Source organism: Macaca thibetana, chromosome 6 (assembly GCF_024542745.1).
Source record: "Macaca thibetana thibetana isolate TM-01 chromosome 6, ASM2454274v1, whole genome shotgun sequence".
In the NCBI taxonomy this organism is placed as follows: Eukaryota; Metazoa; Chordata; class Mammalia; order Primates; family Cercopithecidae; genus Macaca; species Macaca thibetana.
In genome coordinates, this window is record NC_065583.1 from 40,114,951 (window position 1) to 40,138,195 (window position 23,245).

General features: G+C 40.9%; 2 protein-coding genes across 3 annotated transcripts in view; one reads left to right on the top strand and one right to left on the bottom strand.

Annotated features, from left to right (window-relative positions):
- The window catches only part of RELL2 (RELT like 2), a 347,299-nt gene that overhangs the window by 21,271 nt on the left and 302,783 nt on the right, over positions 1-23,245 (bottom strand). The window lies entirely within an intron of this gene.
- The window catches only part of DIAPH1 (diaphanous related formin 1), a 105,883-nt gene continuing 84,342 nt past the window's right edge, over positions 1,705-23,245 (top strand). Inside the window, exon 1 of one of the 2 annotated variants that reach the window (XM_050794955.1) lies at positions 1,705-1,896. In XM_050794955.1, coding sequence (XP_050650912.1) covers positions 1,780-1,896 — 117 coding nt within the window. In that variant the 5' untranslated portion in view covers positions 1,705-1,779. The remainder of the gene's footprint in view (positions 1,897-23,245) is intronic. The other variant, XM_050794954.1, reaches the window with a different exon arrangement.

The window sequence follows — 23,245 nt, forward strand, 5'->3', positions numbered from 1 at the left end:
GAGTTAGACAAACCTGGGCAGATTTGAGAGGAGTATAAGATGACTTCAGGTGTTTGAATCTGGGTGTTTAGAGTAGTAATGCTAGTTGGTGAAGATACACTGAGATAAAACATGTTAAGTGCTTAGCACAGTGCCTGACATAAGTTGCCCATTAACTGTCTATGTGAAGAACAATGCTAAATACTGTAGTAGCCACAAACATGGACCTTTCTCTGGAAGAGTACATTCCAGTCAGTAGTGTGATAAATACTGTAGCAGATATAGACTGGTACAAGAAAGAGGACTGATAGATGGGTCACTTCCTCCCCTCTATTCTGATTCTGTCTTTCTCAATACTAGCTTAGAAAGTAGCTTTCGGACTTTTTGGACAAAAAGTCTGGAAAGCTCAGCACTAAGTCAGGTTTGAAGTATGGGAGGGACAGCTCTATGTAACATTCTATCAGGTCACTGTTAGAAGGTCTGGACCAAGAGAGATGAATGCCAAATTTAGGAGCCAGCCAGCTTGGCAGTCCCTGGTATATCTCAGGCCCTTGACTAGGCACTGGGGCTCTAGCGTAAGTAAGTCACTGACTCTACTCTTCGGGAACTTACACTTGAAATCTTGCTAGCTGTGGTTAAGATGATTCAGTCCATATTGTGAAGGCCGACTGGTAGCCACGTAACTCACACAAGGGACAGATGTAGCTGGGAGAATGGATGAAATTGCTCAGAGAGAAAGTCATGCTAGAAGAACAAAGAATATACTGTTGGAGAATACTCATTCTTTTCACTTATGTTTGGTTTATGTCAGTGGGGAATCCTGGTTAAACATAGGGTTTGGCAGCAAATCAGACTAAGCTGGGTTTAAATTTTATATATCAATTATGCCTTCTTGGGCAAGTCACTTCAACTCTCAGAAAGTCCAAATTTACTATTTATAAAATGGTGAGGCTAGCAGAATCTATCACATGGGACTGTGGGGACTTAGAAAAATACATGTAGAGTGTTTTGCATAGTGCCTGGCAGAGAGCAAAGGGCATGGTTAAGTGGTAACTGTTATTGCTGTTTAGGCACATATTGGCAATAATTAGTTTGTCCTGATTAGAAACAATTAGATGGTATCTAACCTGGAATTCAAACTAGGAAATTAAACTCCAGAGCGAGTCTGGTTTAGCCTAGTGCTTACCCTGGACGGAGCTCTGTTCTTGGTACCTTGCTTTCAAAACATGGTGGCTATCACTTTTATAACATTTTTCATGTATTCCATGGGTATTGCACACATTAAAAACTGCATTCTCTTGAAAAACCTGGCACTAATTTTCTGCCAGGATAATGGTCTCATGCAGTTTTTGGTCTGGGGTATGAGAGGGTCCAGGCTGTCAGGCTACAGCCATGTGGGCGCTGCGTGGGAGCCAGACGCCTGCGCTGCTCCAACCGCCAGGGGGCGGTGCTCCCCGGCGCGGCCGCGGAGAGCTGCACCGCCCACTCGCCACCCCCCCCACGTGGGTCCGAATGGTTAGGTCCGCCGGGCAGGTAGCGCGCTTCCGCGGCTTCCCTCCGCCCCTCTCCCTTCCCCCATTGGTAGGGGCTGCGGGTCCGGGCGGAAGTGGGGCAGGCGGGCGGGAGTGAGGCGTCGTCGTTGTATATTCATGAGGCGCGCGCAGCCCGGCATGCTAATGAGGCGGGGCGCGGCGGCTGGCTAAAGAACTGCTGGCTAAAGAGCGGCTGGGCGGCGGCGGTCGCGGAGCTGCCGGGCGGGAGCGGCGTAGGCGCGGGGTTGCCGGCCAGCGTGAACCGGGAATGGAGCCGCCCGGCGGGGGCCTGGGGCCCGGCCGCGGGACCCGGGAAAAGAAAAAGGGCCGGAGCCCAGATGAGCTGCCATCGGCGGGCGGCGACGGCGGCAAATCTAAGAAATTTGTGAGTGTCCCTCCCATCCGGCTCCTGCCTGGCCCCGTAAGCGCCCTCTGGACCCCTGCAGCCGGCCCCAGGGGCGCGCCTGCCTGGCTCTGGGGAGCCGCCCCCGCGCCTCCCTTCCTCGTTTCGCTCTGTCCGCGGCTCTGCAGCCCTACATCCTCCCTTTCGGGACCTCGGGAAGCCCCGGAGTCCCACCCGGCTCTTACCCCGGCCACCTCGGGGCTTCCCTCGCTCCCTAGCCCGCACATTTTGCCCTCCCGCCCGCATATCCCCGGCCGTCTCTCAGCCCCATCTCTCCCCTCTCAGCCTCACTTCCTTTCTTCTTCCTCCAGTACCCGAACACGCCTCCTCTTTTTTGGTCCCCTCTTCTGGGTCCATTTTCTCTTCTTACCCTTACCCCTTTTTTGGTATTCTCGTATTTCCTTCTCCTAAAGGTCACTTCCTTCTCCATGATTGATCCTTTTTACCTGCTAACTTTCCTCCCGCCCAGTCCCCTGGGCCCTCCGCCGGGTGTCACCTGATAATCCTTCCCCTCAGGAATGTTACCTGACTTGAGCCCTACCCCCCTCCTTCTTTGGACGTTTGTCCTTGCGATTACAGGCATGGGTTCCTGCCCAGGTCCTATGGTCACTGGGGCATGACGTTTATTTGCTTACCAGTATTTCTCTATCCAGAGAACCTCTCTTCCCTGTTGCTCATCACTTTTCAGAGGATTAGAACTCTCATGATTATGCCCTTCTTGACGTAGGATGGTGGTAAATCTCTCCTGTGGGAAGAAAGTTGGACTGCGAGTTCAAGAAGTTTGTAATTGAATTGGTTTTTTTTACATTTCCCATGATAACCATCTCCTCAACTCCTTTTCTACTGCCTCTTGTGCCCCAAGGCGACTACTGGCGTCCCTTTGCGTGCCTGTAGAAGAGTAACCTTTCCTCAAAAGCCAGTTACTTTCAATCCGAGTCTGAAGGAATATTAATATACGTGTAACCCTATCATATTTCATTACCTTTTGTCCACACCATGGCCTCTCTCCAGGGAGCCGTTTGGTTGCTTTTTGCTATAAAAGCTTTGTAAGATATGTAGCACTGTCCGGGAGAGGAAGAGTCTTGAATATTGATGCTCATTATAATAGCTAGTTATAACTGTAGCTCTTTTGTCTTCCAGGTATTTATGCCCTTAGCCTAGTGTATCTTTCTACTAAACAAATGGCTTGTAACTCTTACCTCTTTCTCTTAGTCCCACCTCCCAACATTTTGACCCAGCTCCATAAATTTGGGAAGAAAAGTGATAAAGCAATGGAAACAGGAAGAAAATGTTGTTTTATGACTAGAGGGTTGAGATGTTAACCCTGAAGGGTTAGGTGTTTAATTCTAAATAGAATTAAAATAGTGACTCATCTCTTCCTATTTCTATTCTAGCAAGACCAAGTGCTCCTGGACTGCCCTTTCCAGTGATATCAGAGATGTCAGTAACCACCTGTTTTTATCTGGTGAACATCTTTTTTTTCCCCCTAGAAATATAAGGTTAAGAGTATTGACACCCGCTCCTCCTTTGGTGACTAAAGCAGCATTTTTGTATCTTTCTTTAGGATAAGGATTGACCCCTCCCCGCCATTAGCTTTCCTTCCAAAACTTAAGTTCTAGGGCTCATATTCCTTCTATTTCTATATGTTTTTGTTTTGATTTTGTTTCCATGAGTACTGTTTGACCTTCCTCACCCGAATTCCAGCTATTACTGTTGACTTGTGGTGACCTCTGTGACTTGTTTTCAAGTCTTGAGTATAATTTTATATGTACCCTATTTTATCTAACAGTTGTTTATTTCACAAATTTGAGAAGTCTACTATGTGTGTGGTGCTGTAAGGTGAGAAACCTGAGGAAGCTCAACCCCTTTTCACCTGTCTTTTGGAATGTCCATGAAGTCTTCTATATGTTTAGTGGATTTGGCTCAGGGTTGTTGTTATTTGCTTTAAAGAGGGTGGAGCTGAACCAAGTTCTCTTTTCTTTCTGCGGTGTTAGTCTTAACCCTTAATCTGCTGAATTTTTAAGACTAGATAGCTCAGGTAATTAGGAAAATTGCATTAGTAGCTAGGGAATTGGAAGGTTTCTAGGAAAGTAGTGCTGCTTAACCCTTTTATTGCTAAATGTAACCTATCTCAAGGCATCAGAATATTCTTTCTTCCTCTTGCTCTTTTTCTGAGAACTCTGTGGAAATGAGAGATGAGGAGGAGCATTGCAATCCACTTCTCTTTGTGTCTCTGTATGTATATGTGGGTGGGTGGAGTGGGCGAGATTGCTGGTGTGCTTTTGATACCCGTGGCTTAGTTTTCTTGAACTACAGGCTAAAACAACTCAAAGCTCTTTGGCCGCCTCCACCTTTTCTAAAATATGTGTCCTCTGGAGCTCCATTAAGAATGTACTTTATAAAACTGCACTGGTTTGGACTAAGTGTGACCGAAGGTTGTTTGCATTTGAGGGATTATAATTCCTTTAGCTGCTACGTACCTTTCCTGGCTTATGCAGGTTCTAAATACGGATTAACTGATGAGAACACAGAGCTCACAAATTGTCTAAGATCTGCTCTTACCCTCTGAGGCATCTTGTGTGGAAAGGAGATGGAGTCTCAGTTTAAAAGTGGTTGGGCATCATCTTTTAAAAACACATGATTGTTAGGGGTGCTGACAGTGAGTGGCCGAAGCCAGGCTGCCTGGTATTACCCCTGGGTTCTTCATGAGTCTGTCTTCTCCCGGGCCATGAGCATACTGCTTCTCCAGCATTATTCCATTTCCTTTAACAAGTCCTTAAGGTGAAGGAAAATAAAAATTCTAGGTGAACAGAGGGTTTTCTGACTTTTCAGCAGTGATGAATGTGGGTGTCAAATAGACTGATTTCCAAAATATACATAAGGGGAGTAAGTAGAACCAGGATGTTAGGAGACTGCAGAGTATGCCTGCATTTAATAGACTTTGCATGCATTCTCATATAATCGGGAAAGTGATACATTCTAAGAGAGAATATTGCTTCCTGATTTAACTAGGAGCATAACTTTGTAAAACATTAATTTTGGTGTGGGATTAGAGATAATTTTTTTTTTTTCTGAGACGGAGTCTTGCTCTGTCCAAGGCTGCAGTGCAGTGGTGCCATCTCGGCTCACTGCAACCTCCACCTCCCGGGTTCAAGCGATTCTCCTGCCTCAACCTTCCAAGTAGCTGGGATTACAGGTGCGCGCCACCACACCTGGCTAATTTTTGTATTTTTAGTAGAGACAGGGTTTCACCATGTTGGCCAGGCTGGTCTCGAGTTCCTGACCTCGTGATTCTCCAGCCTTGGCCTCCCAAAGTGCTGGGATGACAGGTGTGAGCCACCTCGCCTAGCTGAGAGAATAATTTTTACTATTATTAAAATTATTGTTATTACAATTATTAAAATTTGTTTAATTTTGGATGCCTATATTGAGTTTTGGTCATGTTGCAGTTACGCAGTCTTCTAAATGCAAAGTAATAGAGTATAAATGTTTAGTTGTAGACTCCTGTCCAAAAGGAGAGAAATTAAAGGTAAAGGATGCCAGGCAGAATTTTAAGCAGATATTAGGAAACAGAATATGAAAGAAGTGGAGTTGTTCATGCAGATTTCTGCTTATATCCTCTTAAAACATGAACTTTAATCCAAAAGTTTGCAGAAAACTGAAAAATATACAGAGAACTTTGTACACTTTTTTTTTTTTTAAACAGATTATAAACGCAAGGATTATTTAGTTTGGAAAGAGGGAGGGGAGCCTACAGGAATGTTAGTGAGATGTTTGAGATGACAGAATGATAGCTTAAAAATTTCTGCCATTCTTCCTGCCTTGTCTTAAGGACAGATCATGAGTCTACTTGGTGTGGTTACCTGTACTTTCTCAAAGAAAATTCTCCCTCATGGGAGGCGAAAGTGAGGGAATGCCTTGGAATTAAAATCTCTGCCTTGGGAGAGGTGGTAAATTGTTTTAAAAAGACCTGAAAATTTTATGACCGGTAAATTATGTTTATTATGAAAGCTAAGAAAATAGTGAGACATAATTTAATTTTGTTGATGGGTGCATGGGTCAGAATAATTTTATTTCATGTGTCATAGAATAACCTTTTGTTATTCCCCAAGGCCCTTGGTATTTTATAAATGTATTGCCAGGTTAGTCTTGGGAAGTGTTATCTATCTTCTGTGAAATGTAATAGAGATTTAAAAGATAAGTTAAATGTCACCTATGATTTAGAAGAACAGGTTAAAATAATTTTTATTGATAAATACTAGATGTTATAGAGAAACAAAGAGTTTGTATATGCAGGTTTATATATCCCTTTTTATGTCTCAGTAGCTGAAATTATTCATGGCTACAAAAATCATCCCCATTTTGAAGCAAACTTTGTATTACTTAAGTGGTTTTCTTTTTTCGTTGAGCCTCCTTTTCTCAATGACCTTTGTTTGAAAGCAGTAGGCAAAAAATTCATTTTGTGCTACCAGCAAAGCATTGGATGTTTGCCCCTCCTTGGGGTTAGGTGAGGCAAAGCCACACTCTCCCCTTGCCTGACTGCCTGTCACCTCCTCCCTCTGTTTTTATTCCTTTCCTACTTCTGTGGTGGCTGATTTGAGCCCTATGAATAGCCAGGCCTTTGGGGAATTAGGGGCAGTCAGAAGCTATTGATACTAAAATTTCTTAAAACCTTTCTGCTAAAAATTGAAAAGTAAAGAATACTTTAATTACCATGAACGTATTTTACTGTATTTTCTCCTTTATTTTTCCTTTTTTTTTTTTTTTTTTTTTTTTACAAATTTCTTAGGATCCAGAAACCCTTTTTAAGAAAGTAAAAGAACTACTGAAGGAAAAGAGAAATAGACCAATATTTTAATGAATTTTACCAATGATTACAAGATAACTCTCATTGTTCTTTCAACTTTGAAATTCTTACTTCCATCCATTATTAAATCTTACTATGAATGGTACCCTTAAAACTTCAGAGTTGGAAGGAACTTTAAATGTCATCAAGTCCAAACACCCACTCAGTGCAACAGTCACTTCTTGCAGTTGTAGGTTGGAAACATCAAGGGGCTAAGAGGTGGAAACTGGATAAACAAATGGTGGAGGAGGAGCAGAAATTTTGGATTCTGCATTTCCTTTACTAAATTTCAGGATCTTGGGAATGGCTGGAGTAGTAGAAAGAGATTATGTAAAAGGAACAGATTTACTACAAGCTGTGAGACTGAAAGGAAAAAGATTAAAGAAATTGGCCCTCACACCCTCTATTGCTTGGCGCTGTAACAGTTAGGGAGAGTCAATTTGCCCTTTAAATATTTGTTTAAATTTCTTTCCTCCAAGGTGGGAATAGAGCAGATAAGGGAATGCAAATGAGAATTAGCATAACAGAATTGAATTAAAGGAAACATTCTCACATGGAAGATGGGAAAATTCCATCCTTGATGGTGGTTATGACTGGTCCTTAGTAGCTACCTGGGCATTTTGTTAGGGTGGCAAATACAGGTAGAGTTTATGGTGTCCTGTATAATTTTCTGGAGTTCTGATTTTATAACTCATTTCCTGTCTTGTGAGTAGTGTCATGTGACGGCTTTGGATTTGTAATTTCTTTTAAGATTTAAAATACTGTAAGGACCCAAGACAGGATGATTTATAAACCATTTTTGATACTGAAGGTCACAGAAAACCAAAGAGCATACGTTGGTAGTTGGCCTTACGTCTTAGATCTGTCTGTGTTTTATTTTCACTGTCAGAACTTTAGGATCAAGTAGAAAAGATACCCTTCATCTCTATTTTTACAGCATTATTGATATATTTATATATATCAATGTATAATTAAAATACAATAAACTGCATATTTATTCATGAAACCATTTCTGTAGTCAAGATAATGAATATAGCAGCCACCTTCAAGTTTCCTGCTTCCGCCTTTGTTATCCTTCCCTCTCACACATCCTTGTCCTCCCATCTCCAGATTACCACTGACTTTCTTTCTGTAACTGTAGATTAGTTTGTGTTTTCTAGAATTTTATATAAATGGAATCATACAGGATGAACCCCTTTGCTGGGGGCTTCTTTTATTGTGATGTTTGGTCTTGTATAGATCAATGGCTTTTTCCTTTATATTGCTGAGTACTAGTACATTGTATGGATTTACACAATTTGTTTATTCATTTACCCTATTGATGGACATTTGGGGTGTACCCAGTTTCGGGAGTGCAGTTTTTGTCTGAACATTCACGTACAACTTTTTGGGCTGGACGTATGTCTTCATTTCTCTTGGGTAAGTACCCATGAGTGGAATGACTGGGTCATATGGTAGATCTGTGCTTAACTGAGAAATTGCCAAACTGTTTTCCAAATTTGTATCATTTTTACGTTCTCACCAGCAATGTAGAAAAGTTCCAATTTCCTGTCAACTCTATGATCAGTCTTACATTTTAGCCATTCTAGTGGGTATGTGGTGATATCTCAGTATACCTTATTTATTTTTTATTTTATTTTTTTATTTTTTGAGATGGAGTTTCACTCTTGTTGCTCTGGCTGGAGTACAGTGGCACAATCTCAGCTCACTGGAGCCTCTGCCTCCCAGGTTCAAGGGATTCTCCTGCCTCAGCCACCTGAGTACCTGGGATTACAGGAGGCTGCCACCACACCCAGCTACTTTTTGTATTTTTAGTAGAGATGGAGTTTCATCATGTTGGCCAGGCTGGTCTTGAACTCCTAACCTCAGGTCATCCACCCACCTCGGCTTCCCAAAGTTCTGGGATTACAGTCGTGAACCACTGTGCCCAGCCTCAGTCTGCTTTAATTTGTCATTCCCTAATGATGTTGAACATCTTTTCTTGTCCTTACTTGCTATTTATATCTCTTTCTTAAGAATCTGGTCGGCTGGGCGCGGTGGCTCACGCCTGTAATCCCAGCACTTTGGGAGGCCGAGGCGGGCGGATCACAAGGTCAGGAGATCGAGACCACAATGAAACCCCGTCTCTACTAAAAATACAAAAAATTAGCCGGGCGCGGTGGCGGGCGCCTGTAGTCCCAGCTACTCAGGAGGCTGAGGCAGGAGAATGGCATGAACCCGGGAGGCGGAGCTTGGAGTGAGCCGAGATCACCCCACTGCACTCCAACCTGGGGGACAGAGCGAGACTCCGTCTCAAAAAAAAAAAAAAAAAAAAAAAAAAAAAAAAAAAAAAAGAATCTGGTCAAGATTTTGCCCATTTGCTATCAATGTATCTTCCTTGAAGAATCTGCTCATGATTTTTCCTTCATCCCTCCCTTCCTCCCTCCCTCCCTCTTTCTGTCTTTTGTCTTTCTTTTGTCTGTCTGTCTTTTATCTGTTTTTCATTTTGTCTTTGAAATGGTGGTCTCACTGTGTTGCCTGCAAATTGGAATGCAGTAGTGCAGTCATGGCTCACTGCAGCCTTAATCTCCTGGGCTCAAGGAATCCTGCCTCAGTCTCATAAGTGGCTGGGACTACAGGCGTGTGTCACCGCTTCTGGCTATCTTTTTATTTTCTTAACAGTGTATTTTGAAGAACCAAAAACTTTATTTTGATGGAGTCCAATTTTTTTTTTCGTTTTTGTTGTGTGTGTCATACTTCAAAAATCTTTGCTAAAATTATGGTCGCTAAGATTTTCTCCCCCTTTTTTTTTTTTTTTTTTGAGATGGAATCTCGCTCTGTCACCCAGGCTGGAGTGCAGTGGCACAATCTCGGCTCACTGCAAGCTCCGCCTCCCAGGTTCACGCCATTCTCCTGCCTCAGCCTCCTGAGTAGCTAGGACTACAGGCGCCCACCACCACGCCCAGCTAATGTTTTGTATTTTTAGTAGAGAGGGAGTTTCACTGTGTTAGCCAGGATGGTCTCAATCTCCTGACCCGCCCGCCTCGCCTCCTAAAGTGCTGGGATTACAGGTGTGAGCCACCGTGCCGGCCTGTTTTGTTTTTTGTTGTTGTTAAAAGAGAATGGATCTCACTTTGTTGCCTGGGCTGGAGTGCAGTGGTACAATGATAGCTCACTGCAGCCTTGAAACTCCTGGGCTCAGCCTCCCCAGTACCTGGGACTGTAGGCATGCACCACCATGCCTGGCTAATTTTTTTCTTTTCTTTTTTTCAGGCAGGGTCTCACTCTGTCACCCAATCTGGAGTGCAGTGGTGCACTGACAACTCAGTTGCAGTGTCGACTTCCTGGGCTCAAGCAATCCAATTGCCTCGGTCTCCTGGAGTATCTGGGACTACCGGCATGCACCACAATGCCTGACTGATTTTTTTATTTTTCATTTTTTTAATTTATAATGATGGGGTTTCACTATGTTGCCCAGGCTGGTCTTGAACTCTTGGGCTCAAGTGATCCTCCTAACTTGGCCTCCCAAAGTGCTAGTATTAAGGCATGAGCCACTGCACCTGGCCTAATTTTTTTTGTTTTGTTTTTGTAGAAATGGGGTCTCGCTAGGCAGGGTACGGTGGCTCACGCCTGTGATCCAAGCACTCTGGGAGGCTGAGGTGGGTGAATCACAAGGTCAGGAGTTTGAGACCAGCCTGGCCAAGAGACCGGCCTGTCCAATGTGGTGAAACCCCGTTTTCTACTAAAAATACAAAATTAGGCCGGGCGCGGTGACTCATGCCTGTAATCCCAGCACTTTGGGAGGCCGAGGTAGGCGGATCACGAGGTCAAGAGATCGAGACCATCCTGGCCAACATGGTGAAACCCCGTCTCTACTCAAAATACAAAAGTTAGCTGGGCGTGGTGGTGTGCGCCAGTAATCCCAGCTACTTAGGAGGCTGAGGCAGGAGAATAGCTTGAACCCGGGAGGTGGAGGTTGCAATGAGCCAAGATCCCACCACTGCACTCCAGCCTGGCGACAGAGTGAGACTGTCTCAAAAAAGTAAAATATAAAAATTAGCTGGGTGTGTTGGCGGGTGCCTGTAATCCCATCTACTCGGGAAGTTGAGGCAGAATTGCTTGAACCCAGGAGACTGAGGTTGCAGTGAGCCATAGATCATGCCGTTGCACACCAGCTTGGGCGACAGAACGAGACTTCAACTCAGAAAAAAAAAAAAAGAAAGAAATGGGGTCTCACTATGTTGCCCAGGCTGGTCTCAAACTCCTGGCCTCAAGTGATCCTCCTGCCTTGGCCTCCCAAAGCGCTGGGATTACAAATGTGAGCCACTGTGCTCAGCTGCTCTCTTTTCTTTTAGAACTTGTATAGATTTAGCTTTTAAATTTGCCTCTTTTCTATCGTGCATATGTGAGTTCCACACATTCACCTTGGGATATAAATTGTCACCTGTGGTCAACACAGAACATTTCTGATACTCTGAGGATTTCGGGACTTTCATTTCATTTATCGTGGAAACATTTTTTTTCTTGTTAGGTGGTGGTGGTAGCAACCTTTTGTTTTCCTGTATTCAGTATGCTACAGATTGTATAATGCCAGTCTTCCTGTTTATAAATATTAATGAATGTTTAGCATCTTTATAGATAAGGAAAATTAATTCGTTCTGGACTAGGGTAAGGAATAACAACAATAACAGTAGCAGTAGTAAAAGCAGGTGTTGGTTGCATACTTAACTGTATCCCTAGTGCAGTGCTAAAGAGCCTTAGATTTATTATCTCATTAATCTCTACATTGACCTTAAAAAATAGGTACTGTTATTATTCCTATTTTATAGGTAATGAAACTGGAACTCAGATCAAGCAGCCTGCTTGATGACGTTGAACTAGTTAGTTACAGAGCTAGGATTGATACCTAGGTCTAGCTGATTCAAAACTCATGGACTTATTCACTACATTATACTGACAGTTTATGTGTGTCTGGTTTTTGTGTCTGCAGTGTAAGAGTATTCACTGCTAGGAATTTCTTAGAAAATTTTGGTGGTATTCCCTTAGAGTTCTTTGGTCATCTGCAGTCTATCAAAATGAACTGGATTCTCCTAGAGTTCAGCTGGCAGGAAAAAAGTACTAGGCTTAGATGTAAAAAGGGTAGTGGCTAAATGCCTGTTTTTTTGCATTTAGTAATTTAGACTTTGAAGCCATTGGAAGAATCTTAATTAAACATTTTGTAGGCATGAAAAAATAGCTTTTACAGTACTTGCAAAACCTATCTTTCCCTTGGCTCATGAGTTATTAGGATGATGCTTAAATTATTATTTTTTAATGTAACTATCTATCTCCTTTTTAAGTAGAACAGCTCTAACAGCATCACCTGTCAGGAGTTTTAGTTGTTTAAATTGCTGAGAGCCACAAGTAGTGGTAACAATGTTACAGGGAGGGGGAAGCTGTTACTGGACCATCTCTGTAGTTATCCTTTTTATATTTTAGGTTTGACGTTTGGTATTCTTAAAGACCTCTGTTTGTGCCCCTGAAATTTGACTGTTGTAATGATTGCTAATGACTAATAACCAGAATCTCTTCTGAGTCTGGGAACTACTGAAGTTTGTTCTTTAGACCTGGCAGTTATTTGCCAGTGGTTAATAATTAAGACATTGGCACAGAGGTCCAAGTACCTGGAACTGGGATTTGTTTCTGATGACTGGTGGTGAGGAGCAGGGAATAGAGTTTCTCTTGATTTCCTGAGTCTACACGTATCTACTCTAGATCCAAAGACTGACCAAGAAGTCATGAGAGTGTCCTATCAGGTTCAGTTCTTGCTCTTTAAGAAATTGTAATTTCAACCATGCCTATAAAAGAGGGATAGGAAAAGCTCTAAGGCTACGATCTTAGACTTCAGATGCTGTAGAAATTCATAGAAGTGAGGGAATTAAGTGGAAAGGCTACTGGAGTGACAGAAGACCTACGTTTCAAAATCTTAGAATGCTGGAGTCAAAAGGATGCTAAGAATTATCTAATTCAGCTCCTTTTGTTTTTTTGTTTTTTAAGAGTCAGAGTCTTACTCTTGCCCAGGCTGGAGTGCAGTGGTGCAGTCATGGCCACTGCAGCCTGGAACTCCTGGGCTCAAACAGTCCTCCCACCTCAGACTCCAGAGTAGCTGGGACTGCAAGTGCACGCCACCAGGCCCAGCTATCAACCCCTTTACTTTATAGATTAAGAAATGTCGACGTAGACAAGCGATCTGTCCAAATTTACATCTAGAAATAGAACCTTTATCTCCCACCCCCTCTGAATTATTCTTTCCATTCGTAGCTGCTTAGTTGTGTCTTTACCACTAATTAACCATGTGAACTCTAAGCAAGTTATTTTACTTTTCTTCGTCTTTTTATCTCTTGTAAAATTAGGGGGTTATTGTGAATCATATCTAACATCTCTGCTAATGCCCCAGATTCTGTAAATGACCCAGAATGTAATTGCGGGCAGTGTTACTTAGCTTCCTAGAAGATGGGGGATATGACTGGGTCTTGAATAAAATCCAAGATTTGGCAGAGTAGAGAGGGAAAGGATTCATGAGATGGGGAGCAGTAGAACAAAGGCTTATGTGTGAATGTGTGACTGTAGTAAATAGAAATGGCCTGATGATAGCAATTATATGCAGGTCAGTAGAACCATTTAAGAAAGGTAAAGCCACTTCATAGAAATTATTTTATCCCTGGTAAGGGCTTTTAGGTTCCCTTTCTATAAAAACCTGCAGAAAGCAGGATTGAAAATTAGCATTTTGTAACAGGTTGTAATACATGTTGATGTCCATTTTTGGCCATGTGATACGTGGTGATGACAGTAAGTAAATTGGAATATCCAAGAATGAATAGTGTTAAGGTCAGTTTTCGGCAAGTTATTTCCGCTACTTAGATGGAGTTTAAAAAGTTAAGTTTATTTGATTTTCAGTCCTTATCAATTTTAATACATCGATCTTTTTAGACTTTCAGAAATTAATCTAGATTTTAAAAGATATGACTCTTCAGCTGGATCTCAAGGATATATACAAAAACTATGGGCTCAGATGGGTAATGCCATTGTGGAAACAATCTGAGTCTATCTTTGGGCCCTGTTGCTTCTTCTCAATGTTCTCTAATACAGTACAATTTAGCTTTTGATTGCATGCTTATTTGAAGTATTCTTATGTCTTTCTTGAATGCAAAAATATATGTTTATATCTTATTCTGGGGTCTTATCTCCCATGTAGATTGTAAGGTTTCTAAGAGTAGTGGTAGTATTTAGCTCATGTTAGTTAATATCCTTTATGTATTTTATATTTTAGTTTTAATGTTAACCTTGGGCATCTTTTTTTTTTTTTTCCCCTCATCTTAAGGTTTGCTTTCTTTCTTTCTTTCTTTCTTTTTTTTTTTTGATAGCCTTGGGAATCTTATTATATTCAAGGCTCTCTTTTCTGTGATCTAATATAGGAGATTGACAGTTTTGAAAACATTAATTCTCTCTCACCAAAGTAACTATGGGGCAGAGAGAATCACTAATGTAACTGTATCTGATCAGAAGAACTCTGTTGAGAAGAGATTATTATTTATCTCTGGAGAGAGATATAGTTTTGACTTGTGTTTAATGAAATAACATGTCTGTAGGATTAAAAAAACCTCTACATTATTTTATATAGTGTAAGGCTATCAACTTTTTTTATTAAAAATGAAAGCAGGCACTTTGGGAGGCCGAGGTGGGCAGATCACCTAAGGTCAGGAGTTCGAGACCAACCTGGCCAACATAGTGAAACCCAGTCTCTACTAAAAATACAAAAATTAGCCAGGCGCGGTGGTGCCCACCTGTAGTCCCAGCTACCCCGGAGGCCGAGGCAGGAGAATTGCTTGAACCCGGGAGGTGGAGGTTGTGGTGAGTTGAGATTGCGCCATTATACTCTAGCCTGGGCGACAGAGCGAGACTCTATCTCAAAATAAATAATAAAAATGAAAGCAGGATTTAACTCAGTGCCCTTAGGGATTGTTAACATACATTTAAAGTGAATGCTAAGTTCCCGTATTATTTGAATCTATTAATATGATCTTTAATGGCTACAGAAATATTAAATGAAGAGAACAAGGGAGAGTTTTCAAGTCCTCAGGATATGTCTGGATATCCACAAAAAGTACTAGTGGCAGTAGGAGTGCACCATTTTTTTCATAAGCACATATACTCCCACCCAGAGCTATAAGAGTTTCTTCAGTTCCTTCATTTGGCCGTAGAAGCAAAATAGTTTTGGACTATTCTAAAATTATTTCATCTTGCATGGGGCCTAGAGGGATATTTTTAGTTTTCTTAGTTTTTGTGAAAGATATGTGTCAGGCTTAGAGGTCTCTAGTGATTTCTTTCTTGATTCTTGTATTTTTAAAAGATGGGAGTTGGTCTTAGTTAGCAGCTCTTTGCATCCGCCAGTGCTGTTCGTTACTTAGTTCTAGGTCTGTGGGTGACGTCTGTTTCCTGTGATGGAAACCGCAAGAAGAAGTGGTGAGAAGCCACTGTGGGATATGTATTATCAGGCAAGCAGCAGGCATTGGGCTGCCCTCAAAAAGAGCAGTAGTACCTAAGTACAGTCTTTAAGAAGTCGAAAGAGACCCTAGAAATGATCTGACCCAGCCTCTTGAAATGAGGAGGACACTGAGGCCTAGTGGTATTAAGTTGCTCAAAGTCGTATAATTAGATGACTTAGTTTTAGACTCCACTAATATTTTTTTCAATATTCTTTCTCACATTTCTTTGTCATTGCTAAACTTTGTAACTGTGCCTTGTCAGAGTGTTTCCTTAAGCAAAATACCACTGGAGAAGAATAAATACTGATAGACATTTTGTATATGAGAACTGGATGATGATGTTTTGCTTTTAGATGATGTGCTAATGATTTTTTATGTGTGCTTTTTTTTGAAAACATATATATTTTTGAAACAATATGTAAGAACCCCAAATTTCTGTTTTTCATTTTTATGTTACATAGTGTTTGTATATTTTAGTCATTATCTCTATGCACAAATATTTTTACAACATTGCCTTTATAGTTTACAAATGTTTTTTGCTTTTAAAATAGTGTCATAAAAATTTTCCAGCTTTCCAATCTTTGAAAATTGCTACCTTAATTTGAAATGGAAATGTATGTGTATTCTAAAAGTGATAGTTTTTTTCCTAAGAAAATACAAATGCATATAAAAAGAGTAAAACAGCCCTGTACTTTGTTTTTCAGAAATTAGTTTTTTTTGATGGTTAGAACCAAAGAGAACAATACGTGATACATGGAAGTTTCTTTGGATCCTAAGTACTTTGGTGTGAAATTTTATGTATGTTTGTGTTAGAACATAGTTCAACACAAGTACAATTGCTAGAAGTATCAGAACAACCTTATTTTAATGCTTGCTTGTATTTCTGGTGATAGAGAAATAATAAGATTTCATCTTCATGCTCTTCTCCCCTCCTCCCTAAGATTTTTTCAAAATCTTATTCTGGATGTGTACCAGGCCAGAAAATATTTACTATGGTTTCATAGGATCAAGTCTGGCTTTTTCAGTAGTAGTATAATTTTTGGATTAGTTAAGTGGTTGTCAGTAGGGGTAGGATTATTTCTGGATATTCAGGAGTGGTGTAAGGATAGAAAAAAGAGATTATTTAGAAATGAAAGGACTTTGGGAGTGGGATTTAAAACAGGGTGTCCTCATACTTGGTGCCTGTATGTAGAAGCGGTAGCAGTTGCAGAAACTTCCTGCTGTCTGCTAGGCCTTGGGTGTGTCACACACATGCCCACCCTCCAGGAAGAGTAGATGTCCTGCTACTCACATCATAACATGGGAGGAGAAGACAGTTGCTACGGCGATTGGGAAACAGCATTCCTGAGTCACTGACTATTTCTAAATGAATGGACAACACCTCTTTTTTTAAAGGAGCGATCACAATCTTCTCTAAGCCCAGGCAGCAGAGGGAGAGGCCTCGTAAGAAAGGAAGAGCAAGTATCAGTATTTGAAGTTGGAGAAATATGTTGAAATTTTGGAAAAATTGGTTAACATTATGTTTTGTTTCCTGTACATGTATTCAAAAGTTGTATTGGAACCTTAGAATGTTTGAAAGGAAGGAAGCTTTGCTTACTGTTCTCTCCCCAAATGACAGACTATGCATGCTGGCTTTCACCTCCTGGACAGCGGAAGATACTGGTGTGCCTGCTATACCTTGTGATAACTTGATAGGAAAGTAGGACTTCCAGACTCTGAGCACTTTCTCTATTGTTTGCCCAAACCATGCGTGCTTTATAGTGCAAGGGCTAGCACTTTGTGTGGATGGACTTGGAGGAATGCAGCATCCTCAGCCTGGTTTCTACCTGTTCTGCTGTGCTGGGATAGTGAAACCAGCGTGGCCTTTCCTCTTTCCCTCTGGGCTATCAACTACCTAGGATGTGGGCTGCCAGTTGCAGGGCTGTAGGATGAGCTGAGCTGTAGGCAGAAAGTTACTTTTTCCCTTTCCCCAAGATACTTGCCTTCTTGGACTATTAGAGAAGTGATACTTTGGACCTGTTAGAGGATCCAATTCTAATATTAAGATAGTTTTCCCCTCATTTTAATTATAATTGGGAAATAAGGTTTATTGGAAAGCAGACTCACGAACAGTTTTAGACAGTTGTGCAGGGCATTAAGTTAGTTGCTTAACATTTATAAGTAAATTATTTCAAATTTATAAGCAAATTATTGAAATACAGAACGGACTACAGTTACTACTGTTCTTTATATGGCATTTCTAACTTATGCTTGACATTGGCCACTGCCTAGAATCTTTCATTGCTCCCGGGTGGGGTTAGGAAAAAGATGCTGATTTTGAAAGGCAGGGGTAGATTGATAGAACTCTTTTAATTAGGAATGAAAGATCTTGGACTGTCTTCTGTGTTTCCTTTGTTGGCTGTTGTATGAATTCTAACAAGTTTATTATTTATTTATTTGTTTGTTTTATGTTTTCTCAGCTTTATTGAGGTATAATTGATACACAAATTGTTTATATTTATGGTATACAACATGATGTTTTGATATACATATACGTTGTGAAACTGATGAGTTTAACTCTCCAGTGCTTAGTTTAGCTGTGGGGCTGCTGAGGCACTGTGAATCAAATGGAGGAGCTGCTACAGTCTACCTAATCCTTCAGCACTTTTTTCTCAGTGGTCATGGAGAACATGAGCCTATCATTTCCATTCTGGGGACTGCTAGGTAATCTTCAGCCTTCTTTCCCTTAAAGACATTTAGCTTTTCTAGGTTTATAGTTTATATTTTTAAATGCCTGGTCATTTTGTGCCCCTCTTCTAGATTTTCTTTCCTCTGAGATACCCTTTTTCTTTCCTTTATTTTCTTTTTGAAGTGGGTACTCCAACTCTACCAACTCCTGTGTAGGCTGCAGGCACCAGTAAGTGGTGATGTCAGAATCTAGTTTGTTTCTCTGTAAATGCTAGATGAAATATTGGTTCAATTGCTGTTGTCTTTGGGCCATTGCTTGAAAATGGAAGGGAAAGTTCTTCTGTGCATTTAAAGTTGTCCATTATTTCATTTTCCCTAGTTCTAATTGACTTCTGTGTAAGGAGTGGGAATTGAAGAAGGGAAATTAGCCAGTTTCAGTGGTTCCATCATATATTATTTAACTTTTACAAAGTACTTTGCAAAACAAAGTGCTTTATATCCATTTTATTATTTATTCTTCATACTAGTCTTCTGAGACAACACAGCCCTAGAGATAGGAAGACTGAAACTGTGGTTGATTTTTAAAAGCTTACCCTGACTTTACATTCCTTTAGTGGAAATGTGATAAATTTTGTGGCGAAGCTAGATCAGGCCTCAATGGTAATTGAATTCAAGTCCCTATTATGGCCCTCTGTTGCCTCAGTACCCTAAGGAGCTATGTCAGTCCTGAATAAAGAAATTAATCAGAGCTGGACCCTTATCTCTGTTCTGCATGATTCTAAGTGACATATGCCTTACCTTACCTGTTCTTTCTGGGTAGGTAGATTAGGATATAAAAGGAAATTATTTTTGGCTGTAGTGATACTTATTTCCCATTTTACCCATAGGTAGACTTTGTCATGATTGTGGGCTTGTTTTTCAAAGGAGGTAGAAGACCCCCTAGTTGATATGCTATCCCATAATTGAATATTTTCTCCAAGGACAACTCACAGATATGTCCTGTGGGCTTCAGTCAAGCAAGGTTCCTTGGTCTCATTCATAAGGAAAGACATTACTCTTAAAAGTTTGATCTAATGGTTTACTGAGCTATTCGTAACGATCATAGTGTGCTGTCATAGACCTTGACTTGAAACTTACTTTTCTCAGTTTGAGTAGAGTAATGAAAGAATAAATATACTGTGTTTCGGATGATGCTCCTAAACCTATACTGATGCTAATTTTAAAATGTATTTATTAAAATGTGGGCTACATCATTTGAATAAGACATGATTTTACCCTCATGCAATTAGTCTGGTTCACAGAAAAACTTACAACAAATGTTCTGTTAAGAAGGTTCTAATATAGTCCGGGTGCGGTGGCTCACACCTGTCATCCCAACACCTTGGGAGGCCGAGGCGCGTGGATCTCTTGAGGTCAGGAGTTCAAGAGCAGCCTGACCAATATGGTGAAACCCTTTCTCTACTAAAAAAAATAGAAAAGTTAGCCAGGTATAGTGGTGTGCACCTGTAATCCCAGCTACTTGGGAGGCTGAGGCTGGAGATCACTTGAACCTAAGAAGGCAGAGGTTGCAATGAGCCAAGATCACACCACTGCACATTAACCTGGATGACAGAGTGATACTTCATCTCAAAAAAAAGGGAGTTCTTTTTTGTGTGTGTGTCTACGATTTTATTTTTATTTTTTATTTTTATTTATTTATTTTTTATTATACTTTTAAGTTCTAGGGTACATGTGTACAACGTGCAGGTTTGTTACATATGTATACATGTGCCATGTTGGTTTGCTGCACCCGTTAACTCATCATTTACATTAGGTGTATCTCCTAATGCTATCCCTCCCCCTCCTGCAACCCCACGACAAGCCCCAGTGTGTGATGTTCCCCATCCTGTGTCCAGGTGTTCTCATTGCTCAGTTTCCACCTATGAGTGAGAACATGCAGTGTTTGGTTTTCTGTCCTTCTGATAGTTTGCTCAGAATGATGGTTTCCAGCTTCATCCATGTCCCTACAAAGGACATGAAATAAAAGGGAGTTCTAATATAAAATATTTAGAACCTGACTTGAGTGAGTCCTTTAGTTACTTTTGTGTAATAATTGTGGCTAAGTGTATAATTTATAGACAACGAATAGATTTTTCCTTATGCCATACTGTTGGCGTAAAGCATTCACTAGTCTATCTTCAGGTATGTATTTTACAAGAAGTCTTGCAGCACATTTGCCTTTACAGAATGATCTCTCACCACTCCATTTTATTTATGATCTCAGCGGTCATAAGAGGTATGTGTGGGGGGTTAGTAAATGGGGGAACTGAAGCATGAATAATTAAACTTGTTTGCTCAAAATCATACTTGTAGTTTTCTAGGAAACCAGAAATAAAAATCAGGACTCAAGAGCCTTTTCCTTCAGCAAAGTGCTAGATAAATTCCAGAGTTCAGCAATTTACTTAATGTATTAGTTTCCTATTGCTTATAACATCACCCCAAACTTACCAGCTTAAAACACATTTATTAGCTCATAGTTCTGTTGGTCAGAAGTTTGGCATGGATTATGTATCTGGGTTCTCAGAATATCACAAGGCTGAAATCAAAATGTCAGGCTGGGCTGAGTTCTCACCTGGAGGCTCTGGGGGAAAATCTGCTTCCAGGCTCATTCAGATTGTTTGCCAAATTCAGTTCCTTGCAGTTATAGGGCTGAGGTTCCTATTTCTTTGCTGGCTGTCACTGGGGGACTGTTCTCAGTACCCAGAGGCTGCCTCTAATCCTTGCCTTTTGGCCCCATCTACCTTCATGCCAGAAATGGCATCCCGAATCCTTGTGTCTCTGACCTCTAGATTTAAAGGGTTCATGTGATTGGGTCAGGCCCACTTGGATAATTCCCCTTTCTTAAAAGTCAGTTGTGCCTGAGCCAGGCATGGTGCTGTATGCCTGTGGTCCCCACTACTTGGGAGGCTGAGGCAGGAGGATTGCTGCAACTCAGGAGTTCAAGACCAGCCTGGCAACATAGTGACCTTGTCTTTAAAAAAAAAAAATCAGTTGTACCTAAAATGTAATCTAATCACAGGAGTGATATCCTATCATATTCACAGTCCTGATGATTATACAGGGTATGTACATCAGGCTAGCAATCTTGGGGGACGTCTTAGACTTCCACCTATCACATTAAACATGTTCTTCACACTAAATTAGCCCATGAGCAAAGGTGGATGTCAGAAAAGAGAGAAGTAGGAGTGGACTGTGTATACTGAGGGAGTTAGTGAATTGTGTTGTGATTATACATATAAGAAAACCTGGCTGGGCATGGTGGCAGGTGCCTGTAATCCCAGCTACTCAGGAGGCTGAGGCAGGAGAATCACTTGAACCCGGGAGGCGGAGGTTGCAGTGAGCCGAGATCATGCCATTGCACTCCAGCCTGGGCGACAAGAGCAAGACTCTGTCTCAAAAAAAAAAAAACACAAAACACAAAAAACAAAAACCTTTGTAGTTCCTACGGATCCTGGGCCTCCCAGAATCATCAGAGTGTAAGGACCAAGTGGCATTCAGCTGTGCTGTTCTGGTGGTAGTCTATTTAGCCAAGAACTCAAATGTAATTGTAGTTGTCTATTGCAAGTTAGCCTCAACAAAATCTTTAGAAAGTAATGAAATATAGGCTTACAGTGTGGGTTTTTATTTCCTGTGTGCTAGCTACATGGTTCTTGCAATTACTGTCCATGATTAATTGTCCATGTGAAACACAGAAGTAGGAATTAGAAACACTTTTTGCTATGTAGAATGTACTCTGTGTTCAGAGTAATGTTTAGTCATATTCTCTTTTTAGATCCCTGCTAACCTCTCTGCTGCTAAGAACTACCCAGTTACCTTTTGCTTGGCTACATGAGCATCCTGTGCCAAGAGACCATGCTTAGTTGTCTGAGTGTTCTCTGGGTAAAGTGAAAAGTTAAAGATTCAGAGAATCAAGTAGAGGTAAATCAGTCTCTTGGATGAGTTTTCTTGTGTCTTGAATTTACAATAGGTTCAATTCTGTTACTAAGCAAACAGAGGGAGCCTCTGTGCAGAAGACTGCCATTGGCCTGTTTTTAAAAAGCTGAAGTATTAATACACACAACCGCTACCACCGCAAGAACAAATCCAAATATGCAAAATAAGTTTTAAACTTCATTTATGTTTTCTGATAATAATAATCAGGGTGTTTCAAACTCATTAAGTTATTTATTAGCTTGGCCTTACAGGGAATAAATACCTTGGGATCTTTTGACTTTTTTGTTGTCGTTGTTGTTGTAAACTATTATAAAGTATCTAGGAAGTTTCTAATTTCCTGTAGATGGTACCAAAAGATTTATCTTACCACATATTACATTAGGATGTGGTAACTGAATCAGAACTTGAATTACTCTCTGGAAGGGGGGGAGTAAAGGGACAGCTTTTAATTTTTATGTTGATGGATGGTCTTAGTGCAGAGAAGAACCCAGCCAAATACATTTATATTTGATGCTGTTACTTTTGATGTACTCCACCTTTGAGCAATTTGTATTGATTTAAGTGAGATTTGATAGCATTGAGAATCTTTTGGAGAAGTTTATTTTAATACATGCAATTCTATTAAATTATTTTCCTGTACCAGCTAATGACTTTTAGACATTTATCTAGTCATCTAATTCTGTTGCATAAAAACTCCTATGGAATAAATGTTTTTCTACCCCTTTAAAAATATTTTATGTTTTCATTAATAATTATTTGCATATAAATGAAAGATAGAAAACATAAGAAACAAAAATCTAATTTGTGTATAAAAGGTGGCATTGCCATTGTTAGATGGAGTCTTCCGGACAGAGAAAAACTGAATACCATCTCACAGTCATAGACCAGGTTCACATTCTCTGAGTGTTTACAAGTGCACCTAGATTCTAAGGACATCACTTGGCCAGGACATAAGTAAGACCTGGGAAACGGTTTGCCACAGTTGAGCATCTGGCAGGCCTGCAGTGAGGGCCAAGTACTAGACATTCAACAGGAATATGGTCAGGGGAGTACACTGCTCTGTATTTTCTGCTTCTGAGCTTACCGTATACAACCTCCAGATCTCCTGAATAAGTCGAAGCGGTAAAGTTCTGTGGGGTGGAATGAGTATCCTTGACAGTCCAGGTAGTAGAGCAGAGAAGGAAAGAAAAAAACTATTAACATGGTCCAGACAGGCCAACCATCTGGGTCAGGTTCACCCAGGTATTGTCTATTTTAAAAGCCAGAACAAAAGCAGATGATGGTGATGACAGGCTTCAAGGGTCTGGCTCAAGTCTCATTGCTCCCTTTTAACTGGTGGTTC